Source organism: Equus przewalskii, chromosome 7 (genome assembly GCF_037783145.1).
Source record: "Equus przewalskii isolate Varuska chromosome 7, EquPr2, whole genome shotgun sequence".
In the NCBI taxonomy this organism is placed as follows: domain Eukaryota; kingdom Metazoa; phylum Chordata; class Mammalia; order Perissodactyla; family Equidae; genus Equus; species Equus przewalskii.
The window spans coordinates 3,145,366-3,160,793 of record NC_091837.1 but is presented as its reverse complement, the minus strand read 5'-3'; the positions used below and the strand labels follow the sequence as shown (position 1 = coordinate 3,160,793).

The 15,428-nt window shown below is 62.1% G+C and overlaps 1 protein-coding gene across 40 annotated transcripts in view; it reads right to left on the bottom strand.

Moving 5' to 3' along the window:
• Window positions 1–1,555: 1,555 nt before the first annotated feature.
• Window positions 1,556–15,428, bottom strand: part of GGT1 (gamma-glutamyltransferase 1) — a 33,038-nt gene continuing 19,165 nt past the window's right edge. For 7 of the 40 annotated variants that reach the window (XM_070628218.1, XM_070628224.1, XM_070628226.1 and 4 more), the window contains exons 2-14: window positions 12,506–12,677; window positions 11,787–11,951; window positions 11,112–11,242; window positions 10,877–10,963; window positions 7,926–8,118; window positions 7,408–7,565; window positions 6,345–6,494; window positions 5,724–5,860; window positions 2,909–3,096; window positions 2,579–2,706; window positions 2,371–2,483; window positions 2,184–2,297; window positions 1,556–1,873 (exon numbers count right to left, since the gene is read on the bottom strand). In XM_070628218.1, the coding sequence (XP_070484319.1) occupies window positions 1,727–1,873; window positions 2,184–2,297; window positions 2,371–2,483; window positions 2,579–2,706; window positions 2,909–3,096; window positions 5,724–5,860; window positions 6,345–6,494; window positions 7,408–7,565; window positions 7,926–8,118; window positions 10,877–10,963; window positions 11,112–11,242; window positions 11,787–11,947 (1,707 nt within the window). In that variant the 5' untranslated portion in view covers window positions 11,948–11,951; window positions 12,506–12,677 and the 3' untranslated portion in view covers window positions 1,556–1,726. Of the gene's footprint in view, window positions 1,874–2,183; window positions 2,298–2,370; window positions 2,484–2,578; window positions 2,707–2,908; window positions 3,119–5,723; window positions 5,861–6,344; window positions 6,495–7,407; window positions 7,566–7,925; window positions 8,119–10,876; window positions 10,964–11,111; window positions 11,243–11,786; window positions 11,952–12,505; window positions 12,678–12,996; window positions 13,158–14,814; window positions 15,239–15,428 lie in introns of those variants that run through there. The other 33 variants (XM_070628207.1, XM_070628209.1, XM_070628202.1 and 30 more) reach the window with 21 other exon arrangements.

Below are 15,428 nucleotides of genomic sequence, written 5' to 3'. Positions count from 1 at the left end.
GCTGCAGACACCTCCTCCCGCCCCCACCCACCCCCCACCCCTGCAGTGACATTGTGCAACCAGAAACCAAAGCGCATTCCTGGGCCAGGGCCAGCCCACCCGCATGGAGACAGGGACAGCGGGGTCGGCAGGCTCAGGGGTGGGACGTCCCCCCTCCTCTCCCCAGCCATTGTGGTCAGGCAGAGGTCAGGATACAGGGACCACTGGAACAAAGGCCCAGGAAAGGAACAGACATCATGACTGCCTGGCCGGAGATGTGGCCAGGGAGGACCAGCCAGGAAGGGCTTGAATGTCCTTGTCCAGGGGGTGAGGGTCATGAGCCGATGGGGAGGAAGGAGAGGAGAAATCGGTTTCCCCAGCCCGGCGGGTGCTCTTGGCTGAACCCTACGGGGCCTGCGTAACCAGGTACACGCGGCCCGGGCCCAGGGAGCCTCAGGGTCGGCCCCCACCTCCACGGCAAACGGGCCGCCCCCTCAGGCCTCAGTCTTCTCCTCTGCAAATGGGCCATGGCCTTTCCTATGGGACCGAAGTGAGGGCTAAGGAGGGACTTGCACACCCCACCAGCCCAGCCTCCATCCTGTTGCCTGCGGACCCCAGAGATGCCACCCTCCAGGCCTCAGGGCTCAGACCTGGGGGTCTCTGCAGGCCAAAACCCGTCTCTCTGTGGGCGCTTTGGAAGCCCCAGGTTTTCCCACCTCATGAAAGAGAGCCGAGACCTGGCCTCTCCTGGCCCCTGCGCCCCCTACCCTCAGGGGCCCCACTTGTGCTCACCAGTCAGGGGGAGACCTGGCTGTGGGGCTGGGATCCCCTCCTCAGCACCCCCCACCACCACCACCACCAGCTTTTCCCAGTGCCTCCCTTCCTGTGCTACAGTTGTGTGTAAAGGATGAGCTAGCAGACCCTGAGCGGGCAGGGGCTGGCCCTCAGTGGAAGGGGCAGGATGCTGTGTCAGGCAGGCCCGTAGAGATCCACCCTCTCTGGGCTAAGCTCTCTGGCCGCCCGCCAGCCCCAGGCCTGACCCTCGGGATCTGGGAACCTCTTCCAGTTCTCTTTTCCCTGAGAACTGGGCTTCCTGGAGCTGATCACAGCTTGGGTGTCATGCTGGGTTTGTGTTGGAAAGCCCCCAGGGCCTGGCTCTCACTAACGTATTCCACTCCAGCTTCTTGCCCAATCCCACTCCTCAGACTCAGCTTCACCTCCCGTGTCCTGGGTCGGGTGAGCCTGGATATCCCAAGAAGGTACCGGGGTTCCCAGCATCTGCTGGTCGCCATCTGCCCAAGTACACACCAGGGTCATGGCACCCCCTGGTGGCCAATACTGGGAAGTGCGGCTGGCCAGCCCAGGAAGGGATGGCCTGGCCCCTGGTCCTGGGGTTCAGAGGGAAAGAACAGTGCTCGGCAGGGACCTGCCCTGCGTGTCCCCCTCCTGCCCCACCCACCAGGCTCTGGTGAAAATGCTGAGGTTAACTCCAGCGCCCGAGGTGTAAAAACCTCTGAATCCCGTCTTTGCATCCTTTGCTGCCAGACGACTCCATTTCACACACAGGATGCTAAGGTACAGGGACTGGGAGCTGACTGGCCAAACTGCCCAGAGCCTGGCGCTGCGACCCTTATTTATTGCACTGCTTTGCCACTTACAGGGGAAGCACGTCCCCCAAAGTCCCACTCCTGGCCCCAGTGGGCATCTCTTCCCTGGGTTGCCAGTCAGCCTTCCCCATCCTGGGTACTCAGTAGCCGGCAGGCTCCCCTCCTTTCCTGGAGTCTGAGGCAGCCGCCCAGCCACCAGCCATGCGGACAATGGCCTGCACCACAGCGATGAAGGTGGGAGTCACTGTCGTTTGGTGGTGCCGGCTCTTCAGGGCTGCAACCACCGCCTGGGGGTGGGATGGGAGAGAGAGGCCTCAGTGGGGCCCAAGACACCATCTGAACCACACCTGTGTCGCCTAGTGGCCAGAAAGAGCAAGCTGGGGGCAGCTGGGTCTATTGGGTCTCATTGGAGCAGATGGCCTGGCACTCACTGCATGGGGACTCAAGATGGCCCAGGCAGCAGGCGTGAGGGTCATCTGCCCCAGGCAGAAGACACCAGCCATGGGCCACTCTGTGATGACTCAGGAGATCCAGGCCCTCATCCCAAGACACCTTGTAGCTCCCCACTGTGGCTCGGTTTCCCCGCCCCCGCCCCACCTGGTCAATGTCTCTCTCCAGCGTCGTGGTGTTGGGCAGGAGCTGGTTGTGTAGCCGGGGCTCCTCCACCGCCCGCTTCACATCGTAGCCGAACCACAGGCTGTGGATAATGGCCTAGGGGTGGTGGTGGGGATGGGGTCAGCGTGGCCTGGGGGCAGGGGCTGGGGGCACAGGGGGTGGCACATACCAGCGCGGTGGCCGTGGTGATCTGCGTGCCCCCGGAAGCACCCACCACCATGCGGACCTGGCCGTCCCGGCCCACGATGATCGCCGGGCACATGGAAGAGAGCGGCTGCTTCCCTGTGGCCGGCAGGTGCGCAAAAGGGGACAGAGAGATGGTCAGCTGCCTTTCCGGGACACCAGCCTCCTCCCTGCTCGAGCCCGCCACCCCACACCTGGCTTGATGAAGTTGGCCGGTGAGGGGGGCACCCCAAACTCGTTGGTGATGTTGGGGCTGCTGAAGTCATCCATCTCATCGTTGAACAGGATCCCGCTGACCAGCGATCGCACCTTGGAACCGAAGCTACAAGCGGGCTGGGTCAGGCAGCTGTGCCCGCCCAGCGCCCTCCCACCCAACAACACTCCAGCTTGCTCCCCACGAGGCCTGGGGCAAGCGCTCTACCAAGGTGGGCCCTCAGTTTCCCTCTACGAAAGGGGTTGAGGGAGCCCCCTTCTGGGACACACGGGCAGTCCCTGGCCCACCCAGGCCACCTGGCAGCCCCTACTAGAGGTTGATGGTGCTGGTGGCTGACACGGCGCTGCCGTCCTCCGCAACCACGGACAGGTGGGCGGTACCCCCGCCATCTGGAGTGTAGAACTCAGGCTCATAGTAGGAGGTCGGGTGAGTGGTGTCGTCGGAGATCCGGGCCCGAAGCTGGGCAGCGAAGAACTCAGAGGTCATGTTGTGGATCACCTGCCGAGACCCCAGAGCTGGCCTGAGGAAGTTGGGGGGGGCAGGGAGGGGGCACAGGCTTGTGCGAGCAGCTCTCAGAAAGCCCCCGACCACAGCTCTGACCACAACCTGCCTGCACCCTCAGCCTCACAAGGCCCGTCTGACCCGCTCTCTCCACCGCTGTCTCTGCTGTAACTCTGAATGTCTGCTTCTCCGTCCCCCAAGCCCCACTCTCGCTGCGTGCAGTCATTCATTCATTCAGTGAGCTTGTACTGTGTGCCCAGCCCTGGGGGATCTGCAGGGAACGGACACAGGTCCCTGCCTCATCGCAGGGAAGACAAAGGCAGGCAGGGACAGGCTGGAGAGAACATTCCAGCTAAAGAGGATGGAGAGGAACAGGGTAGGGGATGAAGTGGTTGGGGAGGGCTTCTCGAAGAAGTGACATCTGAAGTGAGCCCTGAATGAGGCCTGGATGGCTAGTGCAAAGGCCCTGAGGTAGGCCTGCGAGTGACAGGCAGACAATGAATGGGGTTAGGAAGAGAGGAGGTTGAAGATCCCAGAGGCGCAGGTCCCATAGGTCCTCACACACCCCGTAAGCACTTTGGCTTGGCTCTGAGCCACACGGCCTTGGGGCAGAGGTGTAAGCACGCCAGTGGGTGTATTCACAGGATCCCTCTGGTGGCCAGTTGGGGCCTTGGGTGGAGCTCAACTGGGAGGCTATGACATCATCCAGGTGAGACAGGATGGTGGCTCACCCAGGGAGGAGAGAAAGAGGAGACAATGGCCCCCAGGTCTTCAGTCCAGAGTGGTTGTTAGCTGGGGAGGTGAACACTGCAGAAGGGGCAGTGCTGGGGACAGTCGGGAACTCAATTTTGGATGGTGCCCCTTGGACACTGAAGAGCCAGCTCAGGTGGGTGGGGGACCCATGCATGTGGGGTTCACGGGCAAGGTCGGGCCGAGGGCTAGATGTGGGGACATTGGCCTCAGGCGCCTGCTTAAAGCCCTGAGCCTGGTCAGAGCCCCAGGGCAGCCAGGCAGACAAAGGAGAGGACAGACGGAGAGAGGAGAGGAGGTGAGGGAGGGGCCGGCAAGTGGGTCCTGGGAGCCGAGCAAAGGAAAGGCCTCCAGAAGTTTCCAGCAATACCCCACGGATTCACTGGCTAATCCAAAGCGAAAATGTTCCGCCTGAATCTCCCAGAGAAACAGAAAGTGAAGCCCAGGATGCAGGAGATTCTGGTGTCAACCGCCCTGGGCTCGAGAGCCAAAGAAGCAGCTGGGGCTCCTGGAGGCAAGGGGCCTGGAGATTCCTAACAGCGCCTGTGAGGCGTGAGCTTCATGGGCCCTGGGCCGAAAAACCCCCAGGACCCCCAGGGTTCCTGACACAGGCATCTAACGGGTCTCACGCCCTTGATGTCAGCGTGTAGGAGTCCCCCTCTGAGGAGACACGGCCTGGAGTCCGGTGTCTGTGACTCACTGCCCACCAGCCCGCAGGAGAGCACGAAGGACAGAGGGATGGAGAGAGGTGGGAGAGGGAGCAAGCGCGGCGCAGCGCCCGTGACGTTCAAAGTAAGAAGCTGAGGCGAGAAGGAGGTCAGGGACTGTGTGACTGCTGAGAGGGCCCAGAGGGAAACTGAGGCTGGGGGGGTGGCCTCGCAGCATTGGCGTGGAGCAAGGCAGGGTGGCTGTGGGAGGGGCTCCAGATGCAGAGTTTGCTGTGAGGGAGCAGAGGACCGGGCAGGCAGGAGGGTTCCGGAGCAACAGCAGCACGTGTTTCTCCAGAATGTTCCACCAGAAAGGGCAGCACGGGAACCCAAGAGGCAGAGCTGCGTTGCAGGACGGGTGTGCTGGGTCAGCGAGGGGGTGAGCAGCAGGGCCGGCCTTAGCCGGGGGGAGGACAGAGGAGGCATGGTACAGTGGCTTCTGTCACCTCAGGGATCCAAGACACCAGGTCACTGGCTGCAGTGAGGAGTAGTGGGGACAGAATGGTCATCGGGAAGGAGAGGAGACCGGGAGGGCATAGGGCTGCTGGATAGCTGGGTCCCTCCTGGGAGGCACAGGTCAGTGTGGGCCTCTGCAGGTCTACCTCAGCATGGGGGGCTCCATGTAGGTAAGGAGGGATGTGATGGGCATGGCAGCGGAGGCCCAGCCTGGAGCTGGGGCACCTGGTGGTGAGTGGGTTGGAAGGTACAGGACCTGGGTAGGGATCTGGGAAGCTCCTGGGTGTGACCAGGAGGCAGGTGGCCAAGGCATCTGCCCACCTGGAACGCTGGTCCTCTCCCCTCACCCATCCCTCTCATCACCCCCGAGGGCTGCAAATCCCTGTGCGTTTCTCACCTCAGCACTGACCACTCCAGAACCCTCCAGGCCAAATGTACAGCATGTGCAAAGGCCCTGAGGTGGGAGTGTGGCCAGACAGGGGTGGGGGCACTAATAACTCATTGCCAAGTCTGTCACACTGTAAGCAAAGTGGGGCAGAGGCCAGGACTTGGAGTCACCAGTCCATCCCCGCATATAGTAGGACCACCACTGAAGTTGGTAGTAGGAATGAATTAATAAAGCATGCATGAGACTGGGGTGGCCCTAAGGAGTCCTCCTGGCACCTCCACAGCAGGCCCCCTGCCCATCTTAGGCCAGCCCCTGTCCCTCACCTGGGTCACATTGACAAACTTGGGGTCCCCGAGCAGGGTCCTCTTGGCGTAGGCGAACCGGAAGGCCTCCACGATGCGGTGATAGGTCAGGCCCTTCCTCTCAGGGGTCTCCACGCTCTCCCGGGAGAAGTTGTACCCTGGTTGGGCAGAGCCAGATGCACCTTGGCAGCCCCAGGGCCCTTAGGACAGCCCAGCTCAGCCAAGACAACTGGGTGCCCCCGGGATGGGCTCACACCTCCCTGGACCCTGACCCACCTTGAGAAGGGTGACACTTAATAACCAACAGCAGTGGCGGCTTAGGAGGCAGGTAAGGGTGGAATGAGGCAAGGGCCTGGGCCTCACATGTCCAACCAGAAGGCTACTCAGTCCACGCGGTCACAGATGATGGCTTAGACTGACCAGAAGCACCCTTTGGACCAGCCCCCCCAGCCGTGAACTTCTGGCATTGGGTGCCTGGGGCAAACCAGCTCCTCACCCCTGCAGCTTTGCACGGGCTGTTCCCACCCCTTGGACTCTGCTCACACCTCTCCCTGCCAACCACTCCTCCTCCTCCAGCCCTGAGCCTGCCCCTCCAGGGTCGCTTGGCACTGCCCCCCACAGGGCCGCGGTGGGACCGCGCACCTTTGAGGATGTTGAGGATGAGGGCCAGCACCGGTCCACTGAGCGGGGCGCTGGGCATGTAGAGCTGGGCGTCCCCAAGGCTGATGCTCAGCGGCTGCTCGATCAGCTCCGCACGGTAGTTGTTCAGGTCCTCGGCTGTCACGATGCCCCCTGCAACGGGACAGCAAATGGTGCAGGGGTGGGAGGCAGACACAAGGATGGGGCTGCACTATTAGGGGCTGGGGATCTGGGAGCCCTGCCGGCCCTGCTCTCAGCCCCTCTGTCCTGCCGACAGTGCCACCTACCCACGGCCAGGCCCAGGCCATCTGCTGTCGACCTGCTTGCCCCCCTGGCCTCCCAGCATGCCACTGCTCTTGGCGGCCAGAGGGTCTTCTCCAAGTGGAAAACACCTGCTTCCGTCTCCCCCTGCTCAGTGCCCTCTTTCCGTGACTAATGGGTGAGTGGAAGTGGGCTCTTAATTCTCCAGGGAAATGCTCCAGACAGACAGCGTATTTACAGGCTAATTTCCAGTGTCAAGATCCTAATCACCCTCCTCTGTGATACGCAGACAAAAATACCATGAAGAAGGCCACAGCTTGGGGAGGGAGGGGCAGCATCAGGCTCCCCGGCCCCAGTCCATCAGAATCTGTCCCACAAGGGCCCGACCGCAGGCCCCTGCCTGCAGCCCCTGCCATGCCTCCTCACCAAGTCCCGCCTCATTCCCATGACCCTCACCGAGAATTAAAACCCTCTCTCCAGGCCTTAGCTTGTTCCCTCCGCCAGGAACGCCCTTTCTCTCTCTGCCTACAAAGTCCAACCTCATCTGCAGCTTAGGGCCACCTCCTCCAGGAAGTCCTCCCCTCCCAGGTCTGCACTTCATTGCTTCCACTGCCCCAGTTCCTGCCTCTGCCTCCATTCACCCCCTGGGGGCTCTGACCTAACCAGGAGCTGTGGATCCACACAGCCTGTCACTGACTGCAACACATCTGTGACCCTCCTCTGCCAGGCGCTCCCTGAGGGCCCGGTGCCCAGCCCAGGCAGGACTGGAGGACCTTGCCCGAGGCCCCCAGGGTCATCTGCTCACCAGTCGCCTGGATGTCCTTGACGATCTGGGCTGTGAGGCTCCCGTTGTAGAAGGCCTTGGCGCCCTCCGAGGCCAGCGTCTGGTACGTGTCGGCCAGCCGCGACATGGTCACTTTGTCCCCTTCCTGCAGCACTTTTCCATTGCGGCAGAATACCTCGCTGGGGCAGAGCAGGCTCCCGTGAGGCAGGCAGGTGGGGCGGGCTGGGCCAGACCACCCCCACCCCCGACACAAGGAGATGAGAACAAAGGGCGCTCGGCACCTGTCCACAGGTGGGTGGCCCTGTCACTCAGGGCTCGTCCTCCCCGTGTCCAGCCCATGCCTCCTAGAGTCCCCTGCCACTCAGGACACACAGGCTCAGAATGTGTCTGCACACAGGTGGGAAGGGGTTTGTGCCTTCTCGACCCCATCTCCACCAGCACAGGTTCCTGAAGCACTGAGCCAGCCACTCACGGCGGCAGGGACATTGGCCCCTCTGCCCAGCCTGTGCCCCAGGGCAGGCCAACGCCCACAGACTCACCACAGCGCGGGCTGTCCCTCAATCGCAGCCTGACTTTTCGCCAGGGCTGCCGCCAAGCCCTTCCCCACAGGGAAGCCCTCGCGGGCCAGCTGGATGCTGGGCTGGAAGAGGCGGGCCCAGGGCAGCCGCCCGTGCCGCTGGTGCGCCAGCTCATAGCCTCGGATCTCACCGGGAACCGCCACCGACAGCCCCCCTGCAGAGGGAGAGGGACGCGGTGAGTGGCTCCAGGCAGGGGACATCAGGAGAGATGCTGTCCCGGGCAGCACCCCAGGCACAGTCCCCAGATGGTACTAGTGAGGCTCAGGAAAGAAACGGAGTTTTGAGGCCATATGTGGACTCAGCAGGCAGCAGTGCAGCTCGGCTGGGGATGCTGACAAGGGCGCAGGAGGGAGAGGAGGCAGCGCACATGCTGGGTTCTGCTGTTCCCAGACTCAGACGTCTGTCTCTGCAGGGGCCGCCATGTCTGAAATCCTGTGCTAGGCTCTCAGTTGCACGACAAGACTATGAGGAAGCTGGACCCCTACCGTCTCAGTCTGAGCCTCCCGGGCCAAGGCTCTCATCCCCTGAGATGCCAGGGTTCCACCAGAACCTGCCAACGTCCCCAGTGCAAGCCAGGCCACTCTCAACGCTGGGCCGGGCCCTTCCTCTCTTCTACTGTCCCGGAACCCAGACTGAGCCCAAATCCCTGCCCCACAGCACTCTCTGGGCCTCAGTTTCCCCATCTGACCATAAGGAGTTTTGCCTTCCAGCTCTGACCTTCGAGGAGCCCATGACTCCACTGCAAACAGACCCCTGGGTCCCGGTTCCCCGCGGTCCCCTCCCAGGCACCCTCCTGTTTTCTCCTCTGAGACGACCGGGGCCTTTTTGGCCACCCTCCGGCTGCCTCTTCCACCCTAAAGTTGGGCACGCGGTCCTGAGAGCCAGTTGTTACGATTCCCGCACATCTCAGGAGGGCTCACGCCCAGCACACAAGTCCCCCCACCCTGAGTAAACGCCACACTCACCGCGGGCCAACCCGGCTCTCACGCCACTCTGCTCGCCAGCGTCACCAGTGACCCCCACGCTGCCAGGCCAGGGTCCCTTCTCCACTTCGCCTCCCCTGCCCCATTGCTGTCTCCTCCCAGGCCACCTCTGCGTCACGCCTGCCTGGCTCTCCTTACGTCCTCTCTGCTGTGTCCACACTCACTCTCTTGGTGACCTCCTCCAGATCAGCACGTCCATTTACGTGCTGGAGACCCCCAAATTACTCTCTGGCCTGGCCTGCTCCCCTGTTGGCCAGATCTGAGGATGTACCTGCCTGCTCAAAAACGGCACCCCAAACTTAACACACCCAGGGCCCAACTCCCGACTGTCACCCAAACCCCCTCCCCCGCAGCCTTGCTGGTCTCTGTTAGGGCCACCCTGTCCTTCTAGGTGCAGACCTAAAACCCGGGGGGCATCTGGGACCCCCAGCACTCATGTCACACCCAATCCGTCAGCAAATCTGAGGCTTTGCCTTCTGAATGTGTTCAGCACAGCCACCAACCGCCAACCTCCTGACAGATGGCCTGATGGCAGGCAGCTTGCTCTCCTGCCCTCTGAAGCAGCCCGAGGGTCCGATCAGACACAGGCCGGGCCCGTCCCTCCCACTCACACACTCCAGGGGCCCCCTCCTCCTTTAGACAAGAGGCAGGGTCTTCACGATGACCCACAAGCTCCAACACGGCCTGGGCCGTTCCCTCTGACCCTGTGTCACTCATTGCCATCTCACTGGCTCCCACAGGGCTCTGTCCCTGCCCTTCCTGCCTGGGTCACTCGCTCTTCCCCCAGACAGGCTCCCCCCACCCAACCCCTGCCTGTGGGTCTCTGCTCAGATGCCCCTCTGGCCCAGGCCACCCTCGAGAAACCCGGGTGCCCTTCCCGCCTCCGCGTTCCCGGCAGCAGGCGGCGCGCTCGTGCTGGCTCAGCCGCTCTCCTCCCCACCTGGAATGCCCCGGCCTGACTAGACCCGATTTCATCTGTTGCCTTCATTTTGTACCCTAGCTTGGGGAACAGCCGTGGCACTGTAGACGGTGCCTAACGAGTCCTGCTTAAATAAATGAATTCCAAGCATCCACAAGATTCCGGCAATCTCACACTCCAAATGATTTCATTTCCACACATTCTGAGTTTCCCAACAAGTGCAAAAATTCAAAGCCTCTGTATGTTGGAGAGGACTCCAGAGGGGCTGCTCACAGGGCCGCGCCCAGAGCCCCAGCTTGAGGGGCAGAGCCCGCAGCAGGGGATCAGACACGCTATGGCCTCTGGGCCCCGCCCCTCCTCCCCTCCAGCCTCCCATCCTGTGATCCATTTGGGGGTCCATGGAGCGGCACCTCCTGGTGGCCACGGGCTCCCTTCAGCCTCCTCTCTGCCTATGGCAGGGTTAGAACAGAGAGAATGTGCCATAATCCAAGGAGCTATCCCACAGGTGAACGAATGAATGAATGATTCGGACGTCTGTTTAGACAGCCTGGGTTCCATCCCAGCTTCACCACCATGCAGCTGTGTGACCTCAGCTGGTCTGTATGACCTCTCTGGGCCTTAACATCCCCACCTGTAAAATGGGAATTAATACAGTGCTCTGCCACCACTCATACAGAGAGGATTCAAGGGGCTCGTTGGTGAAAAGGGCTGAGCAGAGGGCTGGCTCCAGTGACCCGGGGATGTGCAAGTTGTTGTAATAATTCTCTTCATGTACCAGCACAGGGGGGCCCTGGAGGGGCCTGAGCGGAAATAACAGAAGCTCCATCCCTTTATTCTCCATGAGGATGGTCTTGACCACTCATTGTGGGAGGGGCTTACGGGGCCAGGAAGGGACGGGAGGGCTGGGCATCAGCGACTGCAGAGCTGTGCCTGACCCCGGACAGGGGCATGCTCATGCCTTCCTCGGACCCACCCCAGCTCTGAGTCCACACCCTGAGCTTCTGCCTCACCTTGCTGTGACTGCTCCGAGCTGTTGAACATGCTGGCAAAGGCCCGCCCAGGGGCCACCTCTCGGGCATTGATGATCTCAGCTTTTCCTGGAAGGAGAAGCAGTGGGCAGGCCCGACCAACACCAGCCCCTCCCGCTGCCTGAGCCCGGGGCCCACCCAGCTGTGCCCCAGCCCAAGTGCCCGCCGGGCGCCCCCAGCCACTCCCCTCGCACTCCCGCTGCCGGCTGGCACTCACGCGTGCTGCTGTTGTAGATGGTGAGGAACAGGCCGCCCCCGATGCCCATGCTGTGGGCGTTCATGAGCCCCACGCACAGCAGGGCCGCAATGGCAGCGTCCACCGCCGAGCCGCCCTCTTGCAGCACATCCCTGCCCGTGGCATGTGGGGGCGGTGACAATCTGTGGGCTCCCCACCACCCACGCGCACCCTACCCAAAGGAGGACGCAAGAGGAGTCCGTAGGGGTTTTGTTTTATAAATGTAACTCTAAAACCGATGGGCTTATATTTTCCTCATTTTCAAGCAAACAGACATACATGACTTTTATAATTGAAAAAAAATTGTTACTTTTTATTAATAATATTTTTTTCTGTTTAAGTCTTTAAGTGGGAACTGATGTTTGTATATAACATGAGCCAGGAGTCTAAAATAGCATCAAACGGCAGAGTTTATCCAAAGAGACAGGCACCCTTAGAACCAAGGGAAGGGGTCCCCCTGGGGCTGGGAGACCCGCGCCTGCTCTCGGGGTCAGTGTCCCCTTCTCCACTGACCAGAGGCTGCTGAGAAGGTCCGAGGAAAGGTCAAGACTTGTCCAGGCAGCCCGCTTATAGGTGAGAGAACTGTCTCGGAGAGGGGAGAGTATGGCCCTGGTCTGCTTATGGTTGCTGTCCTCCAGGGTCTGTGTCTGCACTCACCTCCCGATCTCCGAGCAGTGCTTGGCGTCCGCCGCCACGGCTGCCCTGGCGTACACGTGGGTGGGTGGCCTGGAGGAGGAGGGCAGCCAGAGGCAGAGGCCGACGATGAGGAGCACCAGGGCCGCAGACAGCAGGGCCAGTACCAGGTACCGCTTCTTCATGGCTCTGTGGGCACGAGGCAGGAGCAGGGTCAGGGGACTGCCACTTGCCTGGCCTTGCACACATCCTGACCCCCACCCCTACAGGGCACAGCCTCAGAAATCTGTCCCTGTCTCCCTCCAGCCGCCCAGAACACATGCGGGCTGGCCAACCTCCTGACCTTCGCTCAGGCCATTCCCTTCGCCAGAAGTCCCTCGCCCCATCTCTGCCTCCCCCAGTCCTCCCTGCTTATCCTCGGGGCCCCATCCCTGTAAGGATCCCATCTCCAGCAGGGACCCCTCCCGGGAGCCCCCAGATTTCAGGTGTCCCTGCTTCTGCAGGGAGGTGTCTGTCTCCTCACAGTGGCCGAGCCCTCCACGGCCCAGCAAGGAGTCCAGGAGGGACAAGCTGGGCTTGGGTCTTTCTGTGGCCCCCACCTCAGCCCAGAGCCCGGCACTGTCCATGCGTCCCCCAGAGCGGCCTGCCGCAGAGCATGGGGTTCAGCCTCCACAGTGCCCTCAAAAGGGGCACCCACAGTCTCCTGATGTCCTCAGCGCAGCCGCCGCAGGGCAGGGGCCTACCTTCCTCAGCAGACAGGAGGGGCACCTTGCCTGGGGAGGTGGTCACACGAGCTGCGAGGGTTTGCCTGAAACGGCTGGCGAAACAACTGGGTCTCCCTCACGCTCTGCAGGAGCCCGTGGCCACAGAACCCGCTCCAGAGAGACACCCCGGCCACGCAGCCTCCTCGTCCTCCTGAAAATCCAGACAGTGTCCCTGAGGCAGCCTGCGCCCGGCCCTCCCCAGGGAGCTCTGCAAGGCTTCCCTGCCTCCAGGGGAACTCTGAAGCCAAGAGGGGGCTGTTCGCTCCCAGGTTGGCGTGAATTCTCCCAGCCTTGCTCCCAGGCACAGCTGGGAGACAGTGTGCACAGAGCAGGGAAGGGACGGCGGGGGACTCCTGCGCTAGGCCGGCGTTCGCTGGTGAGCACGTCGTGTGAGGACGGGGTGAAGCCCACACGCATGCCAGGAGCAGAAGAGCCAGCCTGCCCCATCTGAGCCCAGATCCACCCCTCACCTGCCTGCTGCGGGGCCTCGGACGAGTCAACCAACCACGTGTCCAGTGGGCGTGCCAGAGGCGCCCCGCTCAGGGTGGCGGGAAGATAAGCAGACTGGAAGATATGAAGCGCTAGGTAATTGCTGGCTGCATTGGGCTACGCTGGGGGAAGCCCTGGAGGCCTGCGCGGAGGAGGGAAGCCTATCAGCCTCTTGCTCACTGTTTATTTCCCTGTTGACACCCTTCCAAGACATGCAGGGAAGGACAGCAGTGACTCTTGGGGTCCCTGTGGCGGTGACAGCAGGCAAGGGGTATGAGGCCAACAAGGAAGGAGAGGTGTGGCGACAGAAGCAGGGATCCCCTCTCCCAGACTCAGTACCCTCTAAAGGATGGATGTTTGCTGGTGAGCCCCAGGCTGGGACCCTTCTGGCTTGCCATGTCCTTTTCAGAGGGTCTTAACTCCAGGGGCCAGACACAGTGCCCCAGAGGTGGTCTAGGTATGGAGTCCCATGGTGGGGGGTGGGGGCACAGACGCCAGCATGGAAGGGCTTTCTCCTCTCGGGGCTCAGCAGGTGGTCATGATGCAGGTCACTACCCCATTCCCCATGTAGGATCAAAGCCAGTCCCTACTCTCCCCCTTGACCACCTTGACTGAATCCAGGTACCACTCTTTCCGGCTGGACTCCCGCACTGCAAGGAGTTCCCCCTCCCACCAGCAAGGCATCCTCTGCTCTTCAGTCCTCCACAAAGCAGCCAGAGGGCTCTCTCCAAAGTGCCAACTAGGCCCTGCGCCCCGCCCCACTGCCCTCAGGATAGTCCGTGCCCTCCGTCCCCTGCCAGGCCTGACAGCCCTCGGGGCACACCCTGGGCCCTGGCAGGGAGGCTGGGTTCCTGCGTTAAGAGCGCCGTGGCCAAGTGATTAAGTTCACAAGCTCTGCTTCAGCAGCCCAGGCTTTCACTGGTTCGGATCCTGGGCACGGACATGGCACCTGCTGAGGTTGCCTCTCACATGCCACAGTTAGAAGGACCCACAGCTAAAATATACAACTATGTACTGGGGGGCGTTGGGGAGAAGAAGTAAAAATAGAAACAATTTAAAAAAAAAAGAGTTCCTGATGGAGACAGCTGTGCCAGGAGGTCTGAGGGACCCCAGGAGCTGGACTGGCAACGGACGGCATCTGTTCTGGACACAGAACTTTCCCATCACACGCGACAGGGGGCGGGGTGGACAGAGCAGGGGCAGGTGACCTCCTCCCCAACATAGACGCAGCCACACTCGCCAAGGAGGTACTCGAGTCCTGCCCCCTGGGCAAGGCCACACTGGCACCTTGGGGCATAGCCTCAGTTCTCTCAGGCTTGGGGCAGCCAGTGGAGCCCCTCTTCAGGGATCTCCTCTCTCCCCTCAGACTCCTGGGATGAGCCAGCCATGGCCTCCTGAGGTCTGGGTTCCAGCCTCCTCTGTCCATCGGTCCACCCGTGGGCCCAAGTGGGCTCCCCGAGGGGCAGGGGGAACCGGCGAGGCCAAGAAGAGTGGGGGGGGGGTGGGCACTGACCCCCATCTCCTCCTCCCTGGGCAAGGCAGCAGGGAGGCCTGGCCCCACACCCCCCGAGGCAGATGTCCCCAGCCCTGCGGAAGACACCCTGCTGGAGGATTGGGCTTCCGTTTCCCACCCACCCCCCACCCCCACCTCACAGTTTTTTCAAAGACTCGCTAAAACATTGTCCAAGCCCAGAGGCCTGGCTCTCACCCAAATCGGTGAGGGGAAACTGAGGCCAGAGTACGGGTCGGGCTCAGCGCTTGGCCTCAAACCCCACTCCTTGTGACCCTGGTGGGCTTACCTGAGGCCGGGAGCAGTGGAGGCCCAGGAGAGCCCCTGTTCCTCAGAAGACAGCTCTGGGCTGGGGCACTGGCCGGGAGGAGGAGGCAGAAGTGTCTGCCTGGGAAAGTCTCAGCCGCAGGGCCGGCTGGGCCTCCGTGAGGAGCTGCCCGGAGCCACGCCTCGGCCCCTGCAGAGCTCCTCAGGGGGCCTCAGCACTAGGATTGGGATCTGGGGGTGGGGACCTCCAAGGAGGAGCAGAGGCAGGAAAGGGGCAAGAGGAACTCACGTGCTCACCCGGTCCCAAGGGGCAAGAGGCCGGCGGGGCGCCCCGTCGAAGGCGTCTGAGCGGGGTAGGAGGAGGCAGTCCTCTGAGAGAGGTCCAGCCTGACAGGGAGGACGGCCAGATGCTGATGTCACTACAGCACGGAAGTGCCGTGTTCGGCCTGTCAGCAGGTGATTAAAGTTCACATAGACCTGGGAGGGCCCTGGGCGGGTGGTGGGAGGGGCCGTGACAGCAGTGACCCTTGGGGTCCCCGTGGCAGTGGCAGCAGACAAGGAGTGTGGCCCCAACAGTGAAAGAGAGCTGTGGTGACAGAGCAGGTGGGCCCCCTCTCCTGGACTCAGTTCCCTCCA